Raw genomic sequence first — 11,670 nt, forward strand, 5'->3', positions numbered from 1 at the left:
AACAACAACAGTTCAAGTTGCCACTGAATCAATGACCTTCTTCTCCCTCTGAAACCCAGCTGAAAGGTCAACTGAATGATACACGTCAATAACAACATATACATAATAACATTACATGTAAGGATAATATTTGTTATAATGTATTGTATAGATTATTGTTGTTACTATGTACCTTTGAGTACATGAACCTGACCTACAGTGGACCCACCAGTGGATTTTCAGAGGTGCTAATTGTACGGGAAGAGATTGCCCGTCTTTCTACCCTAGAGAGGCTGGTGGATTTGAACCCTGAGTCTTTGAGATTGCAGGGTGCATTCTTTTCTCTAGGTCACTAGAGCTCCCTTTGTATATATTATGTTGTTGTTGGAACCAACCCATAACTGACCCCTCCAGCAGGTTTTCAGAGGCAGGAGGAAAAAAGGAGATTGTCCATCTTTCTCCCCAGTGGAGCAAGCAGCTAGTGGATTTGAACTCCCTGCCTTTGGGACTGCAGTACAGCTTCTTACAACTCAGTCACTAGAGCTCTTCCAGATGTAAATATGTTTGTTTTTTAAAAATTAAAAAAAAAATTTAACGTACACTCGTTTATTTTGGCTTTGTTCACAATAGCAAAGAGTTGGAAACAACCCAAGTGCCCATCAACAAATGAATAGAGAAGCTGTAGTCTATTCACACAATGGAATACCATGCTGCATTGAAAAACGAGAAACTCATGCAATATTATTCAAAATGGGTGACCCTGGAGGACATTATGCTGAGTGAAATATCTCAGTCACAAAAGGACAAATAGTGCATAGTGTCACTGTTGTAAAACAGGACTGACCTCGGGGTTGGGGGGACTGAGAAAAACTGGATAAATTATGTAGACTGCATTGAAACAGATGTGGGAGAAAACTGTTTAAAAGGGATATATGATTATGTGTTACTGTCATGACAGGAGTCCAGAGTGAAGGCTGCATAGTGGAGTGGACTTGGGGGGATGGATTGTGTAACAATGAAAGAGTTTTTCTTTTACTTTTCAAAGAAAAGAGAAAATGGGTATGGGGGGAAGTTGGGCAGGGAGAAAAGCGCAACAATGAATGAATGGAAATTCAAAATCTCTGTAAATTTTCATTTATAAAATTAATAATAATAATTTTTTAAAAAAGAAAATGGATACATGATTGGGTATTATTGTCATGACAGGAGTCCAGAATGAAGGACGCACAGTTGGAGTGGACCTTGGAGGAGGAATTGTATAACAATGAAAGAATTTTTTACTTTTCAAAGAGAAGAGCAAACTGGGGTTGGGGAAAGCTTGGGCAGGGAGAAAAGTCCAACAATGAATGAACTGAAATCCAAAATCTCTGTAAATTTTCATTAAAATTAATAATAATTAAATTTTTTTTTAAAAAAAAGAAAAGGGATATGTGATTAGGTATTATTGTCATGACAGGAGTACAAAATGAAGGCTGCATAGTGGAGTGGACTTGGAGGGAGGGATGGTATAACAATGAAATAATTTTTCTTTTTCTTTTCAAAGAGAAGAGCGAACTGGGGCGGGGAAGGTTGGGCAGGGAGAAAAGTGCAACAATGAATGAATTGAAATTTTAAAACATCTCTAAATTTTCATTAAAATTAATAATAATAACAACATTTAAAAAATAAAATAAAAGAGATAGGTGATTAGGTATTATTGTCATGACAGGAGTCCAGAATGAAGGCTACACAGTGGAGTGGACCTGGAGGGAGGGATTGTATAACAATGAAAGAATTTTTCTTTTACTTTTCAAAGAAAAGAGCAAACTTGGGTGGGGGGAAGCTTGGGCAGCGAGAAAAGCACAACAGTGAGTGAATGGTAATGCAAAGTCTCTGTAAATTTTCATTAAAATTAATTTAAAAAAATAATCAAGAAATGCCTTCCCTAAATAGATTGAATACAATCAGTTGCTTTCTAGTTAATCTTGGCTCAAGCCTGCCCCATGTGGTAGCAGCATGGAAGTGCACCCCACAGGGCTCCCTGTGGCCAGGCATTTCTTCCGCGTGTCTCTGCCTGGACATTGACAGACGCTCCCCCAACCCCACGATGGTGCAGTCCAGACTGGAAGTGGCACCACCTCTCTGCCGGTTCAAATCCACCAGCCGCTCAGCGGGAGAAGAATGGGCAGTCTCCTCCCCTGCGATCCACAGCCTCAGAAATTCACTATTTTTAGGGGAGCTCTGGTGGCCTAGTGGCAAGAAGCTGCACTGCAATCCCAGAGGTGTGTGGTTCGAATCCACCAGATGCTCTGCCGGGGAAGGAGGGACAATCTCCTCCTGTACCAGTCAGATCTGATTTGACGGTACACGCACACACACAAATAATAAAATAAAATAAAAAAGAAATTCACTATTTTTTAAAAATTAATTTTAATTAAAGTCCACAGAGACCTAGGGTTTCCAGTCTAATTATTTTTTAAATTTATTATTTTTTTTTTTGTGCGTGTACCCTCAAATCGGATCCGACTGGAACAGGTGGAGATTTTTCCTCCTTCTGCAGCAGAGCATCTGGTGGATTCGAACCGCGTACCTCTGGGATTGCTATTTTTTTTTTCTTAAAGCAAACTGACAGCTGTAGCAATGTCCCCCCTCTCTGACTCCTCCTTGGCTGGCCTCACATGGTTCCATCTCCTATTCCCCTTGAATTCATTTCATCTCCCTGTGACCCCACAGGACAGAGCAGAGCTGCCCCATGGGGTCAGTAGGGCTGTGAATCTTTCCAGAAGCAGACGGCCTCAGCTTTCTCCCTCAAAGCTGCTGGTGGGTTCAAACCCCTGACCTTGTGCTGAGCAGCTGAGGGCTTGTTCCCCTGTGCTACTTTAAAGATGACACTTGGCCTCCCTCATTACACACAAAACAAACGCCAACTATGACCCCGGAGTTGAAGGTATCTCATGGCATTTCTCTGTCAAGTATCTCAGAGGTGGGTGTGAGTATCTGTGGAAGGTGTCAGGCCCATCCTTCTCCCACAGGACAGCTGGTGGATTTGAACTGCCTGCCTTTGCCTTGAACGCACAGTTCCTTACCCACTAGACTCCCAGAAGTTCCTGCTACAACAACAGAAAGTCGGTTTGTAGGTTGCCAGGACTTTATAGCACAGCACTTCTGGTTGGCCTCGAACTCCCAACCTTGGTGTTCCAGGGGAAAATACCTTGGAAGCTTTGAAGCCCTCAATGAGGGTCAGCAGCTGGACAGGGCACGAGGGTGAAGTCTGGGCCGGGCCGTTGCAGGGGGTCCCTCGCGGGGGTCCGGCCCCACTCTCTCCATCATCACTGAGGTCCTCGAAGGTGTCCACGGTGGGGATGGAGTCGTGTTTGACGCGGTGGACGGCCTCCGGAGGCGGCGGCCGGTACAGCCGGGCCAGCTCCTTGCAGAAGCGGTTCAGCGGGAAGCCCACGACGTTGAGGAAGTCCCCGCTGACCCGCTCCACCAGCATGCCGCCCAGGGCCTGGATGCCGTAGCCTCCTGCTTTGTCCCTGAGAAGAGAGGGGGAGAAGGGGGCCTGTGGTCAGCAAGTCCCTCTCTATTCCTGCCCAGGAGACATGCAAGCGGAGGGGGGGGCACCCTGTCATGCACTGGACTCTGGAGGACCCCCAAATTCTACCCTGCTCCCCAGAACTGCACACACACACAAACACACACGCACACACACACAGAGATTCTCCTATAAAGCTTGCCTGGGCTGCTTTCTGAGACCCACCAGCTAGCTTTTTCATTGCTAGCTTTCTTGAATTCTGTTCCACATGAATCCCACCCTCTTGGTGGCCATGGTGCATGAACTGCCCGGGCTAGGAATGGAACTCAGGTCTTTGGCACAAAAGGCAAAGACTCTGCCCCTTAGGCCACCCTCACCATCCTTGATGCCAGTGGTACCTATCAGCTCATTAAGGACCGTGGTCTCAAAAAAAAAAAATTAAAAAAAAAAAAAAAGGACCGTGGTCTCAGATCCCAGGGTGTGGATGTCAGCTCTGGGGCCTCTCCCCCCTTCAAGGGGGTCCCCGGGACTCACATGGGCTCTCCGCTGTGAATGTATTCCCAGAGCATCTCTTCTGACAACTCGGAGAACGTCACCCTGGTCTCCTCGTGGAAGTCCAACATCTGTGTCTCCAGCTGGCCACCTGAAATGACCACCACAGCCCAGTGCTGCTGCCGCCCAACCCACCGCCCTCTCTTGTCCCCTGTATGTGTTCTGGGGGCTGAACTCGAACTCTGAGAGGCCCCTGGGGAGCAGTTTATCATCAAGGGGTTGCCAGGCCTTTCTTGCTACTTGCCTCTGGGGAGACTGGAAACAGCCAGCCTTGGGCTGGGCAGCCAATGAGCGTGGCTGCTGTGGGACTCGGACCAGAGGCCCCCCATTCCGAGTCCCGGTGCCCCCCTTGTCGCATCCGAGGCAAATGACACCCCGTGGGGTTTCCCAGAAGTTTGGAGGCAGTCAGCGCTTTTTTCCAATGCAACTCCAGGAGGCAGGATCTAAACTTCCAGCTTTAAGGTTCCTCAGCCCACCACGTTCACTCTCATTGCTCCCAGGGGACCCCCTCCTCGACATCTGGCGGCTGTAAAAAACCCACTACCTTAGGGTCTCGCTCTGTTTGTTTTAATATTCTCACAGGGCCCAAAGCGCAGAGCAACGTGTGTGACCCCAGCTGTGTTTAAAGAACGGTGATGTCACAGAGGAGACGTGGACAAAGACGGTCCAGCCGGTGGGGGCTGATACGTGGCACCCACGTGGCCACTTCTGAGAGGGGGGCATGCTGGCTCCGAGTCTCTGGGGACCACAGGCTGGGCACCGTGTCTCACTCCCTCCTTGTCCAAGATGGTCAGGCCCTGTCCAGCCCTCAACCACCAATTCTGTTGTGGCTTTCCATCTGCAAACTGCAGAGTCTGTCTTCCCACTGGCCCCACGGGGCAGAGAAGCCCTGGCCGCGACTGTTTTTCCTAGCTGTAACACTGACCACCCCCAAAGAACACTGTGCACCAACCAGAAAGGTTGGCGGAACAAATCTACCAGCTGGTCAGGGGGAAAAAGATGGGCAAGCGCCTCCTGTTAAGATCCAGCCTCGGAAACTCGCTGGAGGGGCTGTGTGGGCTGGAATGGATCAGTGACACAGATAGGTAGGTAGGTAGGTAGATAGATAGATAGATAGATAGATAGATAGATAGATAGATAGATAGATAGATAGATAGATAGATAGATAGGATGATAGATAATAGAGATGATAGATAGATAAATAGATGATAGACAGACAGACAGACAGGCAGAGATGGATGAAAGATGGATGGATGGATGGATGGATGGATGATGGATAGAGATAGACAGACAGACAGAGATGGACAGATGGATGGATGGATGGATGATGGATAGAGATAGACAGACAGACAGAGATGGATGGATGGATGGATGGATGGACAGAGTGGATGGATATATAGATAGACAGAGATAGATGAATGGTGGATGGATGGATGGATGGATGGACAGGGTTGATGGATAGATAGATAGAGATGATGGATAGATGGATGGATGGACAGAGTGGATAGATAGATAGACAGACAGACAGACAGACAGAGATGGATGAATGGTGGGTGGATGGATGGATGGATGGATGGATGGATAGACAGAGTGGATGGATGGACAAATAGACAGACAGACAGAAATGGATGATGGATGGATGGATGGATGGATGGATGGATGGATGGAAGGAAGGATGGATGGACAGAGTAGATGGATAGATAGATAGATAGACAGACAGACATGGATGAATGATGGATGGATGGGTGGATGGATGGAAGGATGGATGGACGGACAGACAGAGTGGATGGATAGATAGATATATAGATAGATAGATAGACAGACAGACAGAGATGGATAATGATGGATGGATGGATGGAGTGGATGGATGTATAGATAGATGATAGATAGACTATTGATAGAGACAGATATATAAAGAGATAAAGGGATAAATATAGAGAAAAATATTGAGATAGATAAATAGATATCAATATAAAGATATCAAAATAGATATCGAGATAGATATATATATAGATAGATACAGAGATACAGAGATATAGGGATGATATGGGGTTGTTGTTGTTGTTGTTAAGTGCCATCGAGTCGCAGGTGACTCATAGCGACCCTATGAAGGAAAGTCTTCGACGCTTGGGTGCCTTTCTTCCTCTCTCCAGGTTCACAGGGTTTCTGGAGGCAAGCTATTATGGAAGTGGATGCCACTCCTCCTTCCAAGATATAGGGGTAGACAGATAGATATAGATGGATATATTGATAGATATTGGTAGATATTAATTAGATAGATAGATAGATAGATAGACAGATGATAGAGTTTTTTTTCTTTTTCATTCTTTGCCGGAGACTTGCCAGGCTGTACTTCTGTGGTACCGTTGTGTGGCATGGCCGGTCAGTTACCTGAACTAGAGGAGCAGTGGACGACGGCCACGCCGGTGAAGACGCTGTGCTCCTTCCCGCTCAACCTGTAAAACACACCAGCCCCCCCGACCCACCCACGCCCAGTTAGTACTTTTAGAGAGGGGTGCTATGAACTCAAGGATGCGTCCCCCCAAAAATATGAACCCAGTTACATCATGTGCCCCGTGCTGGGCAGCTAATTAAAAGGTCTGATTGAAGAGTAAACCATTCAAGATGAAATGGACAGCGTCCACCCAGAGAGAGGAAGGTCAGAGGCAAGAAGCTTTGTGAAAGGATGTGTGGAAATAAGAATCACAGGCATGGATGAGGACAAGCGCTGCTGCCCCTGGACAGATTGTGATTCACAATATTTCATTTCACAGATGTGGCAGCTGTTTCAGCCAGCTACGCGGGTCCCCTTTTCCAAACACTGTATGGTCTTTGTCTCAATCATCACTCTTGTTGTTGTTATGTGCCGTCGAGTCGTTTGCGACTCATAGCGACCCTATGTACAACAGCCCTAAACTCCGCTCTGTCCTGTGCCAATAGCACCGTCTCTGACACTCTCATCCCATTTATCCCAGTCACTGAATCAATCCACCTCATAGAGGGTATTCCTCTCCTGCGCTGTCCCTCCACCCTCTCAAGCATGATGTCCCTCTCCAAGGACCGTTCTCTCCTCACAACATGTCCAAAGTATGTTAGACGGAGCCTCAGAATCCTTGCCTCCAAGGAGCCACCCGGTTTAACCCTTTCCAGGACAAATCTGTTTGTTTTCCTAGCAGTCCATGGTCTTCTCAATACTCTTCTCCAGCACCACAGCTCAAAGGCATCAATTCTCCTTCTATCCTCCTTGGTCATTACCGTTTTCTTTTTCCTGCTTTTTTTTTTTAAAGTATTTACCATTGGATTTTCCCTTTGCCTGATGGTGTATATCATCATCACAATATTTTAAACTTTTTTTCCATCACCCTATTACTACACAACGTGCATAAGCTAGATAGGGTAAGGTATTGAGATGGCAACTCAGAGACAGGCGGTTCAAATCCAGAAGAAAGATGGATAATTTAACCTCATGTGATTTGTTGTGCTTGCTGATTGCTGTCAAGTTGAGCACAACTCCTGGTGACCCTATGAACAAAAGATTTGAAGCCCATCTACAACTATCGACATTTATCAAAGTTCATAGGGTTTCTGGAGGAATGAGGTTTATTAGGAAGTGGATGTTGCTTCCAAATTTCAGCTTCCAAAAACCTGCTGGAGGTTCAGCGAGGAGTCAATTCTAATTCAAAGCTAATGACTTTGTTGATATTTATTACTATTGATTTTGCATGGACTACAGGATGGGGTCTCTGGCGGGTTTGAACCACTGACCCTTTGGTGACCAGCCTAAGTACCATGATAATAGGGCTTTTTCTAAATACCCACAGGCCGTTAAATTGGTAGCAAACCTTTGATACCATCAGTCAAGAAAGTAAAATATTTCATTGGGTAAGTCGGCTGTCAAGGATCTTTCTAAGGTGTTACAGAGTAGGGATGTCACTTTAAAGACTAAGGTGTATCTGATTCAAGCCAAAGTCTTTTCATGGAAGAAACTTTTTAATTGTTGCCAAAAAAAAATAAATGTATCTTTATGAAGTAGAAATTGGTATCAATGACCTTTGTAAGAATATGTTCTAGAAACTGGAGGTAACTGGTTAATAGAATGGTCCCAGATGCTTTGGCTGAGGCCAGTACATAGTGAGGACAAAGTCTTGTCTGTGGAGAATTTGGGGTGATTCCTGGAGAAATATTACATCGTGCATAAGAAAAAGAAATTTAATTGTTTTCACAATGGTTGTAAAGTTACTGCACTAAAAGTTGGGGTTTTTTTCTATATTTTCCTACAATTTCACGGCAAGAGTGGCATAGAATACCTAAACACAGAAGAGAGCCTTCATGCAAGATATCAATTCCTCGATATAGTAACGCATACAGTTTGATCCCGGGTTTCAGCACCAAAACAAAACAAAATAATGCATACAGTTAAAAATGATTACACTATGATTACATCTAGGCCTTTCTGCAACTTCTAGGTGGTGTCAAGGTCTTTACAATTAGTCGTGATGCATCTGAGAGCTGGACAATGGCTAAGGACGCTAGAAAAATCAATGCCTTTGAGCTGAGGTGTTGGAGAAGAAGACTGAGTATCTTAGGGTCTGAGAAAAGAACACACACAAGTCTGTCTTGGCAGAAAGTTAACCAGGGTGCTGCCTGGAGCCCAGGAGGGGGAGACCTGGTCTCCCACACTGCTGGCCTGTGGTCAGAAGGGGCCAGTCCTTGGAGAAGGACATCCTGGTGGAGAAGGAGGATGGGTCAGAGACAGAAAGGAAAGATGGCCTTCCTTTGTCCCCCTCAAGGAGTGGTTCAAGGACCTTTAAGTTGTCTCCACAACCCATCACACAACACTGCCACGGAACACTTTTCAGAATAACGGACATGCTTATAAAATGACCAGGATGATGGACCATGCAACACTTCAAAAACGGCAGCGTTGACCCAGGGAGAAAGCGTGAAAACAAAGGAAGAGGGGGATGGGTGGGCGGGTGAGGATGGGAGTGGAAAAGGACAAGGGGATATGAGAATCACAGAGAAGGAGGTGGAAGCGTGCTGCTACTTTGGGAGTATTAGCATTAACGTCACAAAACAAAAATGTGTAAGGGAGCTCTGGTGGCCTAGTGGCAAAAAAGTTGCACTGCAATCCCGGAGGCACGCAGTTGAAATCCACCAGATGCTCTACTGGAAAAGGAGGGATAATCTCCTCCTGTACGAGTCAGATCTGATTTGATGGTACACGCACGCAAAATAATAAAATAAATTAAAAAAAAACACCAAAAATGTGTAAGAATGGTTAAACAGGAGAGTGATGGATTTGGTCAGCTTTGATGCAGGGGACAATGAAAGGTGCAAGACAGGAAGAAAACTCTGTAAATGTTGATTAAAATTAATAAAATAAAATTTTTTAATAAAGAAAAGAAAAAGGAAGAAAGAAAAGACCGGACCAGAGGAGAACAGATAAAGTGGACAGACAAGACCCACCTGGAGAGCATGCGATAGGCATCCTGTTTGTCCACAGGTTTCTCCAGGATCAGGCCCCCCACTGTCTGCAGGAGAGAGAGGGAAAAGGGGGCTCGCTCAGGGTCCCTTCTGCTCTTTACCCAAGTCTGTATGACTCCGGTCACAGCTGGGAGGTGACATTGTAGGAGGCTCTCTACTCAGTCCCTCCCTATGACTCTCCTTTTCACGCGTCCTTCCCCCCTCCACACACACACACATTCCTGACTCCCACACATTCCTCTTGGTGCGCACGGCCCCCTTTGGATCTCACATGGTTGACCGTCCACCTCAAGGCCAAGCCAAGGGGGATGCATACACTCGAGATGGTATGTGTGAATGGACAAATCCATGACCACTGAATCTGTGGCAATGAGACCAGAAGAACTCAAGGGGTTCCAGCTGATGGACAGAAGAGACCACAGCCTCCACGGTCCTGCTGGTGCCCCAGCTACCCCCCTGCCCCCAATGGGGCTCTTGGAAATGGGATCACAACAGAAGGTGCAGGGGAGAGTGAGGGAAAAAAAGAGGTGGAAAGAAAATAATTTTAAAAACTCAGTCTCATATACCGTCCATGAGGTGGACTGACACAGTGACTGAGGCCATGAGGGTCAGTCAGAGAGGGTGAGGACGGGGCAGCAGATCTGCTGTCCACCGGCTTCCTATTAGGCATCATGGACTCAACAGCGGCTAGCAACTACAAAACGGACTGACCAGTAAGGCCAGGGAGGTGTTCTCCTCAAAACTGTCAACCAGACATGAAAAAAAAAACCCAAAAGAAAAAAAAAGGCAGCCTTTGTCCGAAAACAGAGCCATGCAGGCAGGAAGGTCCAGAGAACGAGGGCTACAGAGGAGGACGTCCACGGGTGATGGCCAGCCTCTCACTGGCTGGGTCAGTGGACAGGACAGCTCTCTGAATGCACCCCTCAGCACGGAGGACACACTTCAGTGCCCATTCTTCTCCCCAAGGGCAGACCGGCCACCTCCCAGCATCCACTGTGGACAGGACAGCTGTCCCTTAGCACGGAGGACACCCCTGAGTGCCCACCCACCTCCCCAGAGTCAGGTCTAGCCCCCTCCCAGCACCCACTGTGGACAGAGGCTCAGGGGGAGGAGGGCAGCGGAGGACGCGTCCAACATGCAGAGAGCAGCAGGGACTCACCACAATGGTGTCGGCTCCAATGACCACATCAGGCGTCCGCAGGTCCTGCAAGAGAATCAGCCTGGAGTGAACAAGGACGGGTGATGTCTCCAGCAACCGAAACAGAATGTGCTGTTCCCTCAGTAGAGTGACCTGTGTCCGTGCTAAAAGCATTCATTATATTGCATTAAATTCAGAACCCGATGACCGTGGAGTGGGCACTAAATCCCAGCTCATTTCCACTGGGCTTTCAGAGGCTGTGATTGCAAGGCAGGAGAAAGTCCATCCTTACCGTGCACGTGATATCAATTATATATTCTTTTTTTTTAAAATATTTTGGGTGCATGTACCATCAAATCGGATCTGACTGGTACAGGAGGAGGAGATTGTCCCTCCTTTTCCAGCAGAGCATCTGGTGGATTTGAACTGCGCGCCTCTGTGATTGCAGTGCAGCTTCTTGCCACTAGGCCACCAGAGCCCCCTTCAATTATATATTCTTATAATGTTGTCATGTGCCATCTTGTCAGAAGAGACTCACACCTGACCCTCCCGCAGCTTGTCAGAGGCTGTAAATCACACAGTAGCCAGCAGGGCTACTTTGAGCCTAGATACAGAGTATCGATATAGTAGTATCTGCATGTATGTGTGCATATACAGCTGTGCAGGCAGATGTATCCATAAGAGACTGTTATATGTTATATATATATGTATTTATATTATATTATACTATACTATATTATTATTATATTACATTACGTTATATTATATATTCATTATATTACATACTCATTATATTATATATTCATTATATTGTATTATGCATCGGGATGGGAGTGTCAGAGACAGTGTGATTGGCATAGGACAGAGCAGAGTTTAGGGCTGTTGTACATAGGGTAGCTATGAGTCGCAAGCAACTCGACGGCACATAACAATAACAATAACAATAACATACTACACCCATCCCGATTACCCCAGTCACTGAATATTATATTATATTACA

General features: G+C 46.2%; 1 protein-coding gene across 1 annotated transcript in view; it reads right to left on the bottom strand.

Annotated features, from left to right (window-relative positions):
* The window catches only part of ASMTL (acetylserotonin O-methyltransferase-like), a 22,982-nt gene that overhangs the window by 6,645 nt on the left and 4,667 nt on the right, over positions 1–11,670 (bottom strand). Inside the window, exons 4-8 of the mRNA XM_006902417.1 lie at positions 10,692–10,736; positions 9,515–9,579; positions 6,443–6,501; positions 4,028–4,136; positions 3,170–3,494 (exon numbers count right to left, since the gene is read on the bottom strand). Of these exons, the coding sequence (XP_006902479.1) occupies positions 3,170–3,494; positions 4,028–4,136; positions 6,443–6,501; positions 9,515–9,579; positions 10,692–10,736 (603 nt within the window). The remainder of the gene's footprint in view (positions 1–3,169; positions 3,495–4,027; positions 4,137–6,442; positions 6,502–9,514; positions 9,580–10,691; positions 10,737–11,670) is intronic.

Source organism: Elephantulus edwardii, unplaced genomic scaffold, assembly GCF_000299155.1.
Source record: "Elephantulus edwardii isolate Elephantulus edwardi_28Jun2011 unplaced genomic scaffold, EleEdw1.0 scaffold00410, whole genome shotgun sequence".
Taxonomy (NCBI): Eukaryota; Metazoa; Chordata; class Mammalia; order Macroscelidea; family Macroscelididae; genus Elephantulus; species Elephantulus edwardii.